This window comes from Panicum virgatum, chromosome 1N (assembly GCF_016808335.1).
Source record: "Panicum virgatum strain AP13 chromosome 1N, P.virgatum_v5, whole genome shotgun sequence".
NCBI lineage: Eukaryota > Viridiplantae > Streptophyta > Magnoliopsida > Poales > Poaceae > Panicum > Panicum virgatum.
Genome location: NC_053145.1, coordinates 64,851,276 through 64,870,385, shown reverse-complemented (window position 1 = coordinate 64,870,385; position 19,110 = coordinate 64,851,276). Strand labels below are relative to the sequence as shown.

At 46.8% G+C, this 19,110-nt stretch overlaps 1 protein-coding gene and 1 long non-coding RNA gene across 9 annotated transcripts; one reads left to right on the top strand and one right to left on the bottom strand.

Moving 5' to 3' along the window:
• Positions 1–4,656: 4,656 nt before the first annotated feature.
• LOC120657499 lies at positions 4,657–11,258 on the bottom strand. Its single transcript, XM_039935821.1, has 17 exons — positions 10,842–11,258; positions 10,589–10,745; positions 10,217–10,353; positions 9,755–9,858; positions 9,552–9,647; positions 9,315–9,405; positions 8,808–8,928; positions 8,535–8,731; positions 7,827–7,927; positions 7,697–7,752; positions 7,205–7,294; positions 7,013–7,112; positions 6,476–6,571; positions 6,329–6,398; positions 5,647–5,801; positions 5,349–5,403; positions 4,657–5,279 (listed from the first exon to the last, which is right to left on the bottom strand). Exons 1-17 carry the CDS (start codon positions 11,020–11,022, stop codon positions 5,212–5,214), a joined length of 1,875 nt encoding a protein of 624 aa, XP_039791755.1. The 5' UTR covers positions 11,023–11,258; the 3' UTR covers positions 4,657–5,211.
• Positions 11,252–17,877, top strand: LOC120657500. 8 transcript variants are annotated; one of them, XR_005668206.1, is made up of 6 exons: positions 11,252–11,587; positions 12,559–12,704; positions 12,836–12,914; positions 13,568–14,695; positions 14,831–15,361; positions 15,547–17,877. It is a non-coding gene; the product is annotated as an uncharacterized LOC120657500 (long non-coding RNA). The 8 variants fall into 8 exon arrangements; XR_005668204.1 differs by having other exon boundaries at positions 12,442–12,704; XR_005668202.1 differs by having other exon boundaries at positions 11,252–11,781.
• The last annotated feature ends 1,233 nt before the right edge of the window (positions 17,878–19,110 follow it).

Below are 19,110 nucleotides of genomic sequence, written 5' to 3'. Positions count from 1 at the left end.
CAGTCATCCCAGCCCGCTCCAGAATGTCAAGCGCGTACTGCCACTGGTGAAGGAGAAGACTAGACGGGCGAGGCTCAACAGTGACGCCCAAGAAGTGGTGGAGCTGACCAAGATCCTTCATGGCAAACTCCTGCTGCAGAGAGGAGATGACGCGCTGTAGCAACTACTAACTGGAGGCTGTGAGCACAATGTCATCGACATAGAGCAGCAGATAGGCAGTCTCATCCCCACGGCGGTAGATGAAGAGAGACGTGTCAGACTTGGCCTCGGTGAACCCCAATGTCAGCAAGAACATAGCGAACCGAGAATACCAAACCCGAGGAGCCTGCTTCAGACCATAGAGAGACTTGTTGAGCCGGCAGACTATGTCCGGACGACTTGAGTCCACAAATCCCGCTGGTTGAGAGCAGTAGACTGTCTCTGACAGAGTGCCATGAAAAAACACATTCTTCACATCGAGCTGGTGCACAAGCCAAGAGCGAGAGAGCGCGAGCGAGAGAGCGCAAGCGAGAGGACCGTGCGCACAATAGCAGACTTCACCACTGGACTGAAGGTCTCATCATAGTCCATACCAGGCCGCTGGGTGAAACCCCGGAGAACCCAGCGAGCCTTGTAGCGCTCTAGTGTGCCGTCAGCCCGACGCTTATGCGTCCAGATCCACTTGACTGTGACCACATTGCAACCAGACGGACGCGGCACGAGGTCCCACATATGGTTAGCAAGAAGAGCCGCGTACTCTTCCATCGCGCGACGCCAGTGAGGATCCGCCAAGGCGTCGCGGACAGATGAGGGTACCGGAGAGACCTGCGGCTCCCCCTCGGTGGCGGAGAGAGTCGCAGCCTGAGACGTCATCCGCCGAGTCACCATGGGATGTATATGTCGAGGATCCCGATGGACGACTGGCGGGTGGTACACCGCCGGCTCGACTCGAGAGCGAGGCGGCGGTGGCGACGGCTCCGGTGTAGGCGTCGCAGGAGCCTCCGGAGTCGGAGGCGGCGCCGGTGTCGGCATCGAAAGACGCTGGTACACCTGCCCCGGCTGAGCGTACCGCGCAGGTGCAGAGGGAGGCACCGGGGCCGCGCGTGGCACAGTAGGAGATCCCGGGGCCGCGCACGGCACGACAGGAAGTCCTGGGGCCGCGCGTGGCGCGACGGCGGGCACCGGGGCCGCGCTGGGCACAGCAGGGGTCACCGGAAGCGGTGCCGGTGCACCGGGAAAATCTGTAGGAAAAGGACAGACAGGTAAAGGTGGCTGAACCACCGGGTCAGTCGAAAATAGCGACTCCAGCTCGAGGTCAGGAGGAGGTGTGGAGGAGGTGGAGTAGGAGAAATCCGACTCGTCAAACACGACGTGTCGGGAGATCAGGACGCGGCGAGAGGTGAGGTCAAAGCATCGGTACCCCTTGTGGTCAGGGGAGTAACCAAGAAACACACAACGAGTCGAGCGGGGCACCAGCTTGTGAGAAGCAGTGGCATAGATGTTAGGGTAACATGCACACCCAAAGACCCGAAGGTGGTCGTAGCGAGGAGGGTGTACGAAAAGAGCGTGGTGTGGAGTGGGAGCAGGAGAAGCAGTGGACAGAAGGCGGTTAAGCAAGTAGGTGGCGGTGTGGAGGCTCTCAGCCCAAAAGCACGGGGACAGAGCGGCCTGGATCAGAAGGGTGCGCACGACGTCGTTCGTCGTGCGAATCATCCGCTCAGCCTTGCCGTTCTGAGGAGAGGTATACGAACAAGACATACGTAGCTGAACACCCCGAGAGAGGAAGAAGGAACGGGAGGTGGAGTTATCAAACTCCCACCCGTTGTCACACTGGACGGCCTTAATGGTGAGGCCGAACTGAGTGGAGACCCAGGCAAAGAAGTGGAGGAGGGTGGGGAAGGTCTCAGACTTGGCGCGCAAAGAAAAAGTCCAAGAGTAACGAGAAAAATCATCAACCACCACCAGATAATATTTATAACCCGACATGCTGAGTACAGGAGATGTCCACAGATCATAGTGAACAAGATTAAAGGCATGCGCAGCATGTGAAGAAGAAGAAGAAGAAGAAAAAGGAAGTCTGACATGACGACCTAACTGGCACGCATGACAAAGGTGCTCAGCAGTAGGAGTCCGAGTACATGGAACATCGGTACTACAACCGAGTTGAGCCAAAACGTCGCGGCCGGGTTGACCAAGCCGGTGGTGCCAGGTGGTGGAAGACGGCGTCACGGCAAAAGCAGCAGACGAAGAAGAAGTCGAAGGCAGAGCAGCAGAAGCAGAAAGACGAAGGGTGTAAAGGGGCCCCGAGCTGTCACATCGGAGGAGCGGACGCCGGAAAGCCAAATCCTTCACAGTAAGACTAGAAGAGTCAAATTCAATGGAACAAGAATTGTCAGCAGTAAACTGGCGAATGATAAGAAGGTTGTGAACCATCTGAGGAGCAACAAGGACATTGGGAAGACGAAAGGAGCCAGGAGTAGAACCCACGGCGGTGACAGGGAGGCAAGACCCATCACCAACCATGATAGAAGAAGGACAAGAGGAGTGTGGGTGTCGGACAGAAGAGAGGATACCGGCATCTGGGGTGGTGTGGAAGGAGGCACCCGAGTCGGTGATCCACTCGGTGCTGACCGGCGGCGTCAGTCCCATGGTGCTGAAGGACTACGCCAGAGCGGCCTGGTCCCACTCCCCAGGCCAGATCGGCTGATGGCTGGGCTAAGCGGGCGGGGTCCAGGACGGCGCGAAGAGGGGAGCAGCACCGGTGAACATGGCCGCCGGCTGGAGCTGAGGACGAGGCCCCCCCCCTCCGGACCCTGGAACAGCCACATCGAGATGCGCCCTGACCATGTGTTGTTGAAGGATGCACAGGGCGTATCTCCAGGGGCAGGGGCAGGAGCGTGAGCCGGGGCCGGAGTCGGCGCGCCCCAACGGCCCCCACTGGTACCGGTACCCCCAGGAGCAGGGCCACCAGTACCACCACCACCTCGTCCCCCCCCCCCCCGCCCCCCCGCAAACGACCACGCCTCCCCCCCCCGCACCTTCGGTCTGCCCGGCGGGAGCAGCACCAAGGAGTGAGGTGGCAGGAGCGCGCGGAGGAAGCCAGTGGAGCAGCAACGAGCGCGGTGGGGGTGGACGAGGACGAGCCGAGCGCGAGACCCCTGGTGATCTCCTCGAGGGCGAGGTCGTCCCGGACCTGCAGGAAGGAGGGGAAGGGCCGCTGGCGGGTATCCATGTCTTCAGGTGGTCATAGGTGCTGCTCAGGCCGCGCACGACATTGAGCACCAAGACCCGATCTGACACCTAGCACCCGAGGTCGTGAAGAGCATCAGCCATGCCCTTCATCCGCCGGCAGAACTCACCGACGGAGAGGTCCCCTGCTCGAAGGTGCGGAAGCTGGCGTCGAGCTGGAGAGCGCGGAACTCGACGTTACCGAGGAACTGCCCCTCGAGCGCCAGCCAGGCCTGTCGCGCGGTGCAGCCGTGGGTCCTGACGAGGTCCTGAAGATCTAGAGAGATGGTCCCAAAGATCCAGGACATGGCGACGCTGTAGAGGCGCAGCCACACCACGACCTGCGCCTCGATCGGCGAGTTGACGAGGATGTGGTCGTCGAGGGCGTAGCGGCGGAGGGCGAGGACCTGGTCCCGCCAGCGTCCATAGGAGGACGTGGGGTCGAGGAGGACGGTAACCAGGGCCCTAATGTTTTGGACGTCGGCCGCCTGTAGGTGGAGCTGGGCGACCATGGGGTCGGTCGGGTCGTGCCGGGGTCCAGATCCAGCGGGCGGGGCCTGGTGGGAAGAGGAGGCGCCATACTCGGGGACGACGGGCTGCTGGCCGGAGGCGACGCGGAAGTAGTGCTCCGCCTCGGCGACACGGAGGGCGAGGGCGTCGGCCGTGGCGCACTCGCGCTCCCAAGCGAGGGCAGCCACGCGGACCCGCTCCTGGGCCGCCGAAGCCTCCGACTTGGCGGCGAGAAGGGCCGCGGCGAGAGCGGCGTCGGCCTGCTGCCCGGCGTCAGCAGCGGGCTGCTTGCCCGCAGCGACTATGGCGCGGTGAGCCGCAGCGGTGGCGGCGGCAACGGGATCGGCGGCCGGCTGCAGGGGGCCCTGCGCAGCCCCCACGCCCCCGGCGGCCGGGTCGGGCTGCTGCAGGGGCAGCGGCGGCGCCTGCAGGGGCGGCGGTGGCGCCTGCAGCAGGGCTGCGCCAGCCCCCACGGCCGGGGCGGGCTACTACATGGGCGGCGGCGGCGCCAGCCCCCGCGGTCCCTATGCACCCTGCGCCCGCAGCGGCAGCGGCGGGATCCGGCAGGGGCACAAGCTCAAGGACAGAAAGCGCAGCTGCCGAGCCGCGCCAGGCTGGAGAAGGCCACGCGGCGGTGCCTGCAGAGGAAGCAACGGCCGGCCAGGCGCTCGGCGCAGGGGCAGCGCCAGCAGCAGAAGAAAAGTAGGGGAGGGGAGGGAAGGAGAGAGGAGGAGGCGCCGGCTGCCGGCCATGGCTTGGTAGGAGAGGGAGAGAGGAACCCTAACCCTAAGCTAATGATACCATGTTGGAGAAAATAATTGTGTTTATTCTTCCAAACCCTAGAAGGGTGGGGATATATAGTTCCTATACATGGGCCTCTATATGAGCCTCTATACATGGGCTCATATGTACACCAACAATAATGTATAATCCACCGCATATATCGATCGATAGCTTTTACGGACCATTTTGGACTGGAAGGGGCTGGCGTTGCAAACTAATACAGACTCGGGCAACATGAGCAAACAGGACATAGCAGAGCGGTAAACAAGCCTTTTCCTAAACTTACAAAAACCTTCCTTCAGAGTGCGCACTGCGCCCTGAAATCTGAGCTTGGTATTGTTACATCAGTTCTGTACAGAATGGTCGAGTATAGGGAAATGGTGATCAAAGAGACAACGTTAAATCTTTGTGGCCTCACCACCTTTCTTCTTTTGCATAAGCATTCTAGTGTTCGCTTGCTCTGCTAATAAGGATTACCTGGATAAGCAGATGCCATCTTTCCTGTCCATATTGGTATACTCATTTGAGCTGTCGCTGCAGAATTATCCTAACCTCAAATTCCTCATTGGAGAGTTATTGTAACCTAAAATCCCCTAACCAAAATCAGTAACAGGTCACATGTAAATATCTGAGGCATGGGCATATCTGCGCTTTTAGATTCCAATTTGCAGGTTTTCATTCATGGAGAACATATCTTGGGGAAAAGAATGATCACACAGATACATGCTTATCCACTACGTTTTTAACATGTGGAAATCGATCAGCCCATCGCCGATAACCTGCACCGATAATCCAGAAAGAAGTTGGATTTTTGCCCGTGCACATTGAATGAGCTTAGCATGTGTTACCTGATACAATGACCTGCTTCTGGTTGAATTGCTCCCCATCATCGTCAGGGACATCCTGCAGGACATTACACCATAATATCAGCACATTAAGTGCCATGGAAAAACTCCGCCTATGTTGACTAGAAGACTTTCTTGAGTCGCCTCAACATAGCCGGTCCCAAGCTCCGGTAAAGGAGCAGGATTGTGTTAGGTTTGGCGAACCAACATAAAAAAACAGCCACTCTAATGGATATGAAACACATAAGCGAACAACCACCCGAAACAAAATAATCTCAATTACGGAATAAGGACTAGTTACCTGCTGCAAACTTCTGACAATGAGCTCAGACAAACTCCCAAGGGTCTTGGCATCAAATTCAGAGCAGCTCAATAGAAACTCTTCTGATGTCAAGTCTATCAGCATAGCACATAAGCAGGATGCTGTCATGGTAACTGACGAGGCATTTGAGGTTCCTATATGCAATAACATAGTGACCATTCAGTGTGTGAATAACATAAAAAAGAGCTTGCGATATATTTGCTGTCAACTAGTATGTTAACAGGCGTCCAGTTTATTTGTGCCCAAAATCTCAGAATTATTGTATTATAGAAGACTCGCATGCCAACTATGATATCATTATAGCACCACATACGGGGAAAGATGCCAGGCATCTCAAGTCACAACAAAGATCAAAACAGGCAGTGATCAGCACATCGATTTCTTGATATGATACTCAATTGGCATGAGCCAACAAAGGAAAAATTTTATGAAGTCTGCCTGGTTCCAGTTATAATGTTTGTGCATATCTTAGATGCTGACCAGAAGAAATAGTCATCCATTAATCATATGTGGTCAAGATGTTTTTCTACAGTTTAACCTAAGTAATGAACTTACCAGAATCAAATATTGAGAAACGATTATAGCAACCACCCACATACTGGTATCATCTATGATGTGCAATGATACATGTTTAAGCTAATGAACAGAAGTTAAAGCATACCAGCCCATGTAACAAGTGCGTTTAGGAAGCGAATGAAACAAGAATCCACTGGAATATGGACACTTTTCCTCTGCAAAATACCAACATGTTATTATTTTTTCTCATGGTATATGCAGAAATGAACTTTCAGACAATAAAGTCATTTACATTAGACATGAAGTTTATGATGGTATCACATGCCAAAAACATGCTACCATTGTCAATTCCATCCTGCTCAGTCATTTTAACAAGGCAATCCATAACCTGTAGAGACAAACACAGAAAATCACAGCTGTCATATCTCAGCAGGAAAACAGAGAGCTAACTATACTGAATGAGATGTCTCTGTTAATCTTGATAAGTTAATCGATATCTCATGTTCATATCAATCAATAAACATAGCATCAGTTTAAGCCTTTATAAAGCTATGAGCCTCTAGAATAGGAATGCCATGACATTCCATAACATAATATTAATCCTTCTAACAAATACATATTGGCTCTGGAGATCTCCAGCCCGTGTTCATTTTGAAATAGAGGTGACAGAACTGACTACATGCTAACAAGAACAGAGAAAACACCAGCTTTACCAAGGAACATGAAAAACAAACTAGGATAAATAGGAAGATAAATTAATTTGAGGATAAATAGAAAAGAAATCAATAGTCAAGTTTCAGAAAGTTGAAAATGAGATAAACCTACTTACTGCCTTATAGCCGCAAAATGATGCCAAAGTTCTACATCCATCAGGCTCCATTGTTATTTGGGATAGCATTGGAAGCATGAAGCAAATAGAATAGAAGGGCCTGTTGCAAGAATTGAACTTCGTACCATCAGTACTCTGCATCATGTAAGAAGATATGTATACATCTGCGGCACAAAGTCAAGAAGAAGCAACCTTGATTCATCTTGACCTTCTATAGAGAAGATAAAGTCCAATAGGTTTTTAGTTTTCTCCTTGCAGGCATATGGTGCCTCTGCCAGGTAACTGCAACAGAGTAAAGTCTAGATGTTACTTTGAGTCGATGAAAAATATGTGGTACAGAAGCTTGATCGGGGTGCTTCACTATTGAAGACACACTTGGTTAACAGTTTATGTACATTTTGTGTACACTGTACAGAGAAATATCAAGTGGCCAAATTGTACAAACATATATTCTAAAGGATGAAAACTAACTTTTAGTTTTTCTAGGAAACCCAACTTTGCTAATAATGTCAAAACAAATATAAAATTCATCATGACAAGTGATACGAGCAGATGGAGGTACTAGTATTTATTTAGCGACTAAAGGAAACCAACTTTGCTAATAATGCTAATGAGAAATTATTTATTAAAGAAGATAAGGATCCATAAATTCTCCTAGAATAATAAGATGGGCAAGCAGCACACCTTCCTACTATTCTTGCAGCTGCCAAAAGATCATCACCTTTCCGTTGCCCATGGTCCTGTCAAGTTTTCATCTTCAGGATATATTATCTTAAAATAATAACGATCATATTTGGTTGGTAAGAATATGTACCTTTGCATCCTGCAGAAAGTCTAAAACTAAACTAATTGTCTCATTTAATCCTGTGATGGCCTGCATGATGGTACTTTCACAGATAGTCTGATTTGGTGCACCTGCATAAAGTATAGAATCTCTGTTGAAAGGAGAATGATTGCTAGAAGCACAGTTATCTTAGTAGGCTTTCTATGAGCCATTGCCATGACTACCAACTTTGCTAGAAAGGTAGGAAATAATATAAAGGAAATGGTAAGGATTCACCCCAAAAGCTTATGATGCTACCAACACCAAAAGTAGTGCCATTGTACTCTAGAAATTTGGCAATTTAGAAGCATCACTGAATTGCTCTAAATTGCATAATACAACGCTGACAGTTGATACCACTAAAAATAATTGGAGCTCGGATTAGATAATGTTAGTGAACTAATGACCGTTTGGAGTGTTTTGTTAAATTAGAGTGCCTGGCATGCAGTGGTATCTACCATTTTTTTCCAATATATTTTGCACTTCAATGAAATGATTTCTCAATGTATGGATTTCCTTAAGAGTGTCTGCTGATGCATGTTTTATAACTGCTGGGACATACATAGATGGAAGGGCATTAAAGAATACTGGTGTTGCAGAATGGAGAATTGTCATCATATGATTGCAAAATACAGAGGCTCTAAGCTTCCTGGTTTGATGCCCAAGGAACCAAAAATAGACAAGAGAATGGGAACATACCTTCACTGCTACTGGCATTTGATATCATTTTGACTATTCTTTCTATTAATGAAAATAGTATAGCAAGGTTTCTCTGTTTCTGACTGATGGCTTCATCTGTCTCAGAAGTTTTTGAAGACTCATACTTCAAATAAGCAAGCTCATTTAGAAGCACTGCCACTTCAATTCTTGCGGACTCTAGAACAAGCAATACAAATCTGCAGAAAATGAAAAAATTGTTATAGAAAATTAAAGGCAAGTCCCACAGAATACAGGAGATAATGTGAAACTTACTTGTCAACAGGCAACACATTCTGGGTATCCTGGATTTTACAATCTTCTGACAACCAATCCTCACCTAGTATGGACATCATGCACTCCGCCAAAAGAAGAGCATGCAGCTTTTCGGAGGATACTTAACAGCAACAAAACATTTAACAACATGAGCATCTCGAAAGAGAAAGAAAAAAATACTAGCATGGTTACATGTCACTCTTCTATCCTGCAGTACTCAGGTACTCTATACATTCCTCGTAAAATGGTAATTAGCCAAATAAACATGAGAAGTAAAATAATTCCAAGATATCCAATCAGTAGCTAAGAATGGATCAAGCTGCAGTGCTATTGAAACAAAGTGGCACGTATTAGTATTATTGCTTTCATCCATGAAGAATGCACCTGATTAGTAAACCTATAATGTTAAGGCTATCTATTTCATCAATCGGACCAAATAATTTCAAATTTTACAATATTTTAGCAACAAAATTTTGCATCATTTATGAATATGAAGCCCGAACATACCAACACGATTTTGGAGGATGGCAGTGATTCCAACTCGGATGTGAGATTCCCAAATTGATGCTGGCATTGATCTCAAAAGATCATGAAGTGGCTTTAGCATTCCAAAACAAAAAAACAAAACAAAACAAAACATTAAGATTAAAGACAAATCATTGGGAAGAACTTATCAAATATCATGCATAACAAAACAATACACGTGCTTCAAATAAAACAAGAGAGGGAAAGGGTCACCCTTACAGATTCTTTTTGGGACAGTAGGGCGGTAAGCATGTGCAGGGCATCAAATTTTACTGCAGTATGAAGAACAGCAAAAAGCCTGGCAAGGCAAGTCACCTGAATTGCATTGAAAATTGTAGATCAGATCAATTTAGGAATGGTGAAACAAGAAATTCAGAAAATGTTCGCATAAAATATTCCGGCACGTCAATCATACTTCATACCATGCTTGTCATTCCTTGCAGTTTTTCCACACTCATGTTGTCAACTTTGAGTTTATGAACAAGTAATTGCATTAGATTAATGGCAAGTTCTATGCACTTTGAACCTACAAACAATATAACCAATAAAACCATATGAGAAATAAAGCATTCGAACCATATTAAACACCAATGAACCAAACAAATTAGATATATTTTTCACAAGTTCATGACCCCGGAAATTGCTATTCATGAACCCACAGTGCTGAATGCTAAGGACTAAACAAGGATAGAATTGAATAGGCTAAGTCCACATTCCAAAAGCATAGTAGCAAAAGCACCCTTCCAGATGCACAAATTTAAAATGTAGCAGCTGTGATCTGCATCTAAAGGATCAGTACTAACACTCCCTGGTTTAGAGATGATTTTTTTAGAGTGCTTTAGAGATGAAATTAACAAGAAGGCACAGGCAACAAAATGCAATACCATCTGGTAAGTTTGAGATTTGAAGGTAGATCATGTCTATTACACCAGGCTCACAAAACTTGTATGCCCCATCTTCTGAGGCTATTGCAATAAGTGATAGAAGTTCAAAGCATTCCTCAGTGATTGCTGGATCAACCCTGCAGCACATGATTTAGCAACAGTCATGCAAATAGGTATCGCATGCAAGCATAAAAGTAGCTATTGATAGCAAAACAGTAGGCTTCAACTCCAAACAGATTCAAAACGGGATATCATCTGTATATGCAAATGGTGAGGATTGCAAAAAAAAAAGCATATAAATCATGTGTATTGGTCCATTTACACTAGCATGTATATGTAGTATCATAAGGTCACAGAGAGCAAATTTCTTACGATTTGGAGACAACCTCGGCGACTAGGGGCACAATGGAGACGACCCCCTCGTCTGCCGCAACCTCCGGAGCGCGCGCGAGCCCGGCGAGCACCGTCAGGGCGAGGCGCAGGTACGCCTCCCGCTCCTCCTCCTTCCCGCCCTCCACTTTCCCCAGCCCTGCGCCCACGAACCAAAAACCCAGTGACCCAAAAGCTCAGCAGTCCCCCGCAGGTTAACCAACAGGTTCAGTTCTCACGCGAATGGCTTATTTACCGGTGTTGAGGAGGCGTCGGAGGAAGCGGGGCCCGACGGCGTCGTAGACCTTCCGGACGGCGTCGGCGTCGCCCGCGCGGCAGACGTTGGCGGCGACGAGGAGGCCCGCCAGCTTCTGCTCGTCGCGCTCCCCGCGGAGGAGGCGCAGGCAGTCGTCGAGCGGCGGGGCGGACGCCGCCATCGGCGCAGAGGCGGCGGCGGCGGCTGATGTTGGGGTGAATCCTGCAGGGGATTGTGAACGCGAGAGATGGCAAGAGGTGAGGCCGTGAGGGGAGTGGAGCAAGGACGGAAGGGGGAGCTCGGGTTCGAGAAATGAGGAGAGAGCGAGAGCGACGGCGCCGCGTCGGGGGTGGGGAGCGAGGAGCGAGCACTAGAAGCGCCGGAAGAGTTCGCCCTCGAACTGTGGAGGGGGGCGGTGGGGATGACTGGCATGAAAGTCGGCGGAGGTTTACGAGAGGACCTGCCTTCGGTGCCACATGGTGCCGGGTTTGACTCTGGTCAAGCCTGCAACTCTGCGTTTCAGCAACTCCTGGGCCACGCACGGCATCGTCAACTTGGTCGATGCCAGAGTGGTGTGCGTGCCATGGAAATCCCACTGGCATTGTGTGTTTCCTCGGCAACATTCATTGGCTTCCCCTGCTTCTATATCTCCTGATCCTATATGTTGAAGGAGAGAGCTGAGAGAAGTGGACGGAACTTCCCAGACAGGCCTCCTACTATTCTTCGTCGATGTGCTACAGGATAAGGTATACCAGATGGAACTTTCTCCAATCTATTTGCAGTTAGCTTACTGCTGGTAGAATAGGAATTAGGCTGCTACGGCTGGTATGCTTGCAATCTGGGAACAGTCAAAGTTATCCCCTGATTACTTTGAGGAACAAATGGATCTGCAAATGTGGGATGCACGCCAAGTGCTCGAGAAAATGCCTTAATGGAATATGTGAGTAACTATATTGTTTCTATAGCTTGCCACTGTATAATAGACCACTTCAATTTCTGATTATTTCAGTTACATATTGAAAAATATCCGGGAATGTATCATCTTTAATTTACACGTTTTGGGCACAGTTACCATCAAGCAATGTTTAAACCAATGAAAATAGTTAAATGTGTACTCCAAACTTTTGTACCTTTTCTGATGAAGGAGTTGACCCTTGTATAGTGCATAAGTAATTATGTTCCTGTGGTGGTAAAGAGAACTGCCCATCTTTTCCCCCCCTAAGAATCTTATCTGTACTTCCCAAGTTTTAACATTCATGCATCTAGAATATTAACATTAAGTTGCTCCCAAGGGAGAAGATGATGTACCTGATTGGAAAGCTAATTATTTTCTTTAGCAAATAAGGATCTAGCTGCCTGCAAAATGAAACATTCATTTCATCATGTTTTCTAATGTATTTGTGCATGTCACCAGTTATGTACTAAGGATTCGGGCATTCTTACTATCTAGCTCTGTTCATGGCCTAATCAAAATAAAAGCATACAATAAATTTAAAGGGTTCGATGAAACTCATTTACCTAGATATAATGGAAATTATGTCTACTGTAGTACATTATTTGTATTTTCAATCATTTAAACCCTCAGGTTTTGCATGTACAGCAAAGATGCAAAGTAGAACCTGGGAAAATTCATATGCAAGCCTATTATGGAACCTGGTTACTACTGCCGCCGAAAATTCTACTGTCTTCAAGAAAATGTGACAGTTGTTTTCTGTAGCTTGAAACATGTGGATGCACTTGACACATCAAAATGGTGTTCCAATATGTGTAAACTACCAAGGATCTTAGCGAAGACTCGTAGATCAAGCCATTTTTCGTTTGTCTTCATTATGACATATATGACACTGGAATAAGATTTGCAAGGTATTCCTAAATGTTTGCTGATTACCTTTGCATGACCAAGCTTTTCTTATCTTACTCATCAACACAGAAACTTTTTACAATACTTGGAGCATGTTGCATATGCTTTTTATTTCTGATTATTTAAGTGCCAGGTCACTTGTATTGCCTGACCATACAATCTGCATGCGGCTGGTACCAATTTCAGTTCCCGTGCATTGATACATTCAAAAGGTGCTATGATACAATAGTGTCGTTTTTATTTCTGAATAAGAGTAATTGCGCATAGACTTTTCTATGTGAATAGCTGTGCATACACGCAACACCACGATGTTTGCAAATATAACACTAACACATATAGTTCCAACACTAATACATGTAGTTCCGTGGTATTCATAGCTATGATCATCAACAGTAATAAAAAATTAATCTTCTTTGCAAAGCCCCTGTAAAAAATAGGCTTTACCATAATGGTTTCACCAATAATAATAAAGAAGGTTCTTTCACTTTTTTCCGCTTTAGAGGTTCACCAAGGAAGTGAAAAGAAATAGAAATGATTAAATTCAACAAAAAAAAAAGCACATGTACATGATCATTTAATACTTGGTTTTTGCAAGCTGTGGATATTTTACATGTGTTTCTCCATGAATAAAGCAAAATTTTAAAGGATGCAACAGCTTTCCATAGGATCTGATATACAGATTCAAGAATTTAATATTTTTTAGATAAAGAATTTTTTTTCATATTCAAGAATTTAATATTATGAGCATCAAAGTTTACAAATCATTAGCAATTAGCACAGCTTCATCTGGGGGTATATTCTGCACGGGGGATTCAAATGGATGTCAACTTCAAACTGCTTGACACCATCTTTCTGTTTGTTGCAGCAATAAAGACTGCATTCACCCTCCAGGGTCCAGGCACGTTCTCCCTTCCCAACATTTACATTGTCAAAACATAGGTTAGTTTACAATGAGATGAAATTTATGCATCTAGAAGATGTTTTTTTTTTTTTTGCAATTTGATGCATGCTGCCACCTTGAATGTATGTTAGGATTGATCAGATGCGGATGAACATAACTAGACTTCTGAGAAGTTGCAAACTTGGAACCTTCAATTTTATCCCTTGGTACGCTTAGCCTTATCAGGTCCTATTGTAACGGTAATTTCACTCTACTAGGGCATATTTGGCACGGCAACGCCGCACACTGTTCTAGTGTATCTTATTGACAAATGGCAATAACTGGTAAATTCTATATTTTTATCTGTTTGACACACTTCAAAGATTTTCCGCACTTGATACAAAATGTTCTTGATTCTACAGTGATGTAAACAATTGTACATTGTTAATAAAGAAATGATAGGATTTGACTAGTTCTTCATATCGCATATTATTTATAGAAGGAGCCATTCTGACAACTGGTAACAATGTAGACTTTATATGTTAATACATTTCTAAATACCCTTTCTACGGGCATATATCTGATGTAACCAAATGCAGGATGCATCCTTAAAAAAAATCTAGGTTGTTATGGAAAGATTGATTAGCTGAAGCGTCTTATATATGCTAATTTTCAGCTCTATTTATTCATGGGTTATTGTTGTTGTTGCTAGTCCTCTATGTTCCACCACAGGAGAACTGGCAAACCTGAGGTATGAATCCCTGATACAATGCATCTCAACAGCTGCATCCTGCATTTGTGTCCGCTCCCTAATTTGTTTCTTTGAGCACGATATGCCAAGAGCAAATACAGAAACCAAACAATTCTCTATTCGGCTTCTTCTAGTGCTGTGATGGGTGGGTGTGTGCAGCCACATTGTTGCATCGGCTATCTCCCAGATACTATCAAGAAGAGCATCCTCTGAAAACTTGTGTAGATCCAAAGAATCTCTGAACATTTCATCTGTTGGGCTTTTTCCTGTAAACATCTCAAGCAGCAATATGCCGAGGCTATAGACATCCCCAAGAGTTGAGATAGAAGAACCTTCACCATACTCTATGATTGCGCAAAAAGGTATATTGATCAGCATGCCATGTTTATATAGGAACTAGGAATGTTGATTGAGTGGAAATGAAAACAATTTTAGTTACCTGGAGCAACATAGCCGATGGAGCCTCTTATTCCAATTGTGCTGTTCGAATTTTGCAGAGTTTTACTTGCACTTTCTGGAAGGATTCTAGATATGCCAAAGTCTCCAACTCGGGCACTCATGTCTTCTGCAAGAAGAATGTTGCTTGGCTTGATATCACAATGAACAATTGGTGGTTCACAATGATTATGAAGATAGTCCAAAGCATCCACGATGTCAACAGCAATGTCCAATCTTTGTTCTAGGCTTAGAGTATTTCTTGGAGTGGGCATATCGGATTTTGGATGAAGCCAATCATTTAAACTACCGTTGGTCATGAACTCAAAAATAAGTGCCTTGAACTCTTGGCCTTTGTTATCGATGCTTGAGCAGCATGTCATGATCTTTAATAGACAACGGTGACGCACACTCCTCATTGCCTCACATTCAGCCACAAAGCTTCTAGTAGATCCAGTTTGTTCGAGGTTAAAAACCTTCACAGCGGCTATAGTTCCTTCATCTTGGAAGGTGCATTTGTATACTGCCCCAAAACTTCCTTTTCCAATCAAATTGGCTTCTGAAAATCCATTTGTTCCATTTGCTAATGAATGGTAAGAAATTCGATCATACTGTTCCTCAGTTATTGATGGTGGGAATGGGCTATCTTGCTTTTGTTTCAGCTTCTTATATATTACCATGTTTAGTGCAATACCAAAAGCTAAGAACAAGAGTGCACCTATTGTTGGCAGAGCTATTATAAGATACTTCAAATGTCCTTTTCTGTTCTTTTTCACAGGACTTGTGTGGCATGGAGTTAAACGAAGTTGAGGTATTCCACCACAAAGATCATTGTTACCGATGATTGACAAGTTGGCAAAAGTTCTGAATATTCCCTCTTTTGGAACTTCTCCTTGCAAATTGTTGAAGGACAAATCCAATTCTGACAATGATGTCATATTCTCTAGAGCTATTGGGATCTGCCCTGACAAGTTGTTGTGGGAAAGATACAGTTGTTGCAGATTTTTGATACCACCAATGCCATCGGGAATAGAACCATACAACTTATTCATAGATAAGTTGAGTGTAGCCAGACCCTTTAGATTGTTCAGAGATTGAGGTATAGTTCCCTCGAATAAGTTATTGTCCAACCAAAGTCCTTGCAGCACAGTGCATTTGCCAATATCTTCAGGTATCTCACCAGATAATTGATTCCCAGACAAAACCAGATTGTTAATATTCCCCAAGCTGCCAACTTCAGAGGGAAGAGGTCCTGATAGTAAATTGTATGATAAAGATAGGACGTTGGAAACAAGTGGTAGCTTGAAAATCTCTCCAGGGATGGAACCATTTAGGCGGTTCGTCGAGAGATCAAGGGATATCAGGTTCTTGAGCTTCCCTATGCTTGCTGGAATAGCTCCCTCTAGTTCGCCATTCTGTGCAAACAGATTAGTCAACTTTGAGAGATTCCCGATAGATGGTGGTATGAGGCCAGACAAGTTAGTGTAGGACAGAGTTAGATCAACCAAGTTTTCCAACTTGCCAATGGTCTCCGGAATCACTCCTGATATGTAAGTATTTGTAGCACCGAGGAATTCAAGGTTGACCAGATTGCTGATGGCTAAAGGGATGGTGCCGGATATCCCAGTGTCCTCGAAGCGGAGAATTTGTAGGGTCCTTGAGAGATTTACAATTGAACTCGGCAGCTGACCGGTAAAACCGGCGTTGTCGGTGATGATTAACTCGCGGAGCTGGCTGCAGTTTGACAGAGAAGTAATGAATTCCCACCCAGTCCTGTCGTTTGCTTGTAGCATGTTGCTGTACAGGTATAGCTGCTGCAGAGCTTGTAGTCTCCCCCCTAGGGTGTGAGGCACATATCCACTAAGCCTATTTATTTGGAGTTGAAGCACTTGAAGAGCAGTAAGGTTGGAGAGTGAGGCAGGGATGGCTCCGGTGAACTGGTTCTTAGCAATGTTAAGTGTATTCATGTTGGGGAACCTAGTGCCAATGTCAGCGGGAATGCCTCCGTAGAACATGTTCCCCTGAACCTGAAACGTCTCCAAGGAAGACAATTTGTACAAGGAGTGAGGGAGCTCGCCAGAGAAGAGATTGAAAGCAAGGTCCAGGGCGCGGAGGCCCTTGATGCTACCGAGGCTAGAAGGAAGGGTGCCCCCAAGCTGGTTGAACCCGAGGGAGAGGGTTGTGAGCGATGACAAGTTGGCCAAAGATGACGGGACAGTGCCAGTGAAGTTGTTCTGCGCTAGCCCAAGTATCTTGAGACGTGTCAGCTTGTCACCGAAACCGAGCTCAGCGGGTATGCGCCCGTGGAGATGGTTGTAGTGGAGGGCCAGGAAGGTTAGGTCGATGCAAGAGGTCAGGTTGGTTGGGAGCTCACCGGAGAAGGAGTTGTAGCCCAGGTCGAGAATGCGGAGGCGTTGCAAGCGCCCGAGGTTCTCGGGGATGTCTCCGCTGAACCCGTTGGAACTCAGGTTGAGAAACCTGAGTGACGACAGGTTGCCGATGGCCGGGGAAAGGGAACCACCGAGCCCGTGGGAGGGCAGGTTCAGTGCCACCACGCGGAGGCGCCCGCTGCCTCGGCACCTCACCCCCTCCCAGTTGCAGTATCCGCCGCCGGTGCTGGTGTTCCATGACGCGAGCAGGCCGCCATGCCCGCCGGTGATCGCGGCAGCCTTGAAGGCCAGCAGGGCGGCCTCGTCATCGGCTCCTGCGCCCACCACGGGTGTTGATATGGAAACTGAGGATAGCAGCAGCAGCAACAGCAAGCTTGCTGCTGAGCAGCGCATTACCATCGCGAGCGGTTCGTGCGCGTGAGCCTGTGGGTATGAACAGGAGCAGCAGCAGGCTTGGTGGGAGTACATTACATGATGCTTTAGTTATACTGTGGACCGTTGAACTTGAACTGATGTCCGGCCTTCGGGAGGCTCCGGTCAAAGTCTCGGTAGAAGCTTCGTCCTAACTTACAGTCACCCCCCGCCGAGCAAGCCGTGTCCGCAGTGGAACACCGAGTGGAAGATGCAAAGCACAACGGGCGGAGGCTGACCCGGCCCCGGGTTAAGTCAAGAGTAAACGGCAGTCCCACCAGCGTGACCATTTAGCTACATGATTTTTTTAAAAAAAAAACTAAGGGAAGGCCGCTCAATTCTTCTTCTACATGATCTTTTGGTTGGCAGAGTAATCCATTTAGATAGTCTAGACTCTAGACTTCTTCTTGTGCTGATCATTTTGCTAGGAAGTTCTTGATCTAAATTACTCTCATTTTGCCAATCGAGCGGTGCTTTTTGGTGGGAGTAGATTATTGTTTGATGTGCAATTTTATACTAGATCCCGTAAGCATATGGAGTGTCGGCCGGTCTACTCGATCAAGGCCTCGGGTAAAGCTCGGCGTGCCATCTCGGCATGCATCTTCCACTCGGTACTACTTGGCTACTTGCCCACTCGGTAAGGCAAAGCCCACTTGGGCATCAAAGTCCAGCTCGGCTTGTGCGGTTGTACTGAACTTTCCAGAGTAATGCATGGAGACTTATCTTAGTATCTAGCCGTTGTGGGCGTTCTGGGTACCTGGATGATGGCAGTAGGCACTTGGCAGGCTAGGAAGTCGCCGTGTAACAAAACCTCTTCCAGGCTGATGTGCTTTTGGTTAGGGGATTTTTAGGTTACAATAATGCTCCAATGGGAAATTTTAGGTTAGGATGATTCTGCAGTGACAGCTCAAATGAGTATACCAATATGGACCGGAAAGATGGCATTTGCTTATCCAGGTAATCCTCATTAGCAGAGCAAGTGGACAATAGAATACTTTTATGCAAAAGAAGAAAGAAGGTGGTGAGGCCACAAAGATTTAACGATGTCTCTTTCACCATTTCCCTGGACTCGACCATTCTGTACAGAACTGATGTAACAATACCAAGCTCAGATTTCAGAGCGCAGTGCGCACCTGAAGGAAGGTTTTTTGTAAGTTCAGGAAAAGGCTCGTTTACCGCTCTGCTATATCCTGTTTGGACAAAATTCTCATTGGAAAATTTGCAGAGAAAAAAAAAACAGTCTGGTTCTTGGCAAGATTCGAAACAAAACGGTTGTGCTGACTGTGATGGAATTATCCTTCATCCTTGCCATGCTCTTTTCTCAACAACTCAACGATTCACAATCCACTTATGATTTCTCAACTCTTTCTGAACCCACAAGGATACCGAGTACTACCAGAAGGCAACTAGGTAGGAATTGGTAAAGATGCAGCTTGTAAACTGCAAATGGAGATGCTTCATGCTTAGCTCTAGTACTTGACTTTGCGGTTTTTTGTGATGACATCGACATGGATCCCGCTATTATGGGATGACACATTACA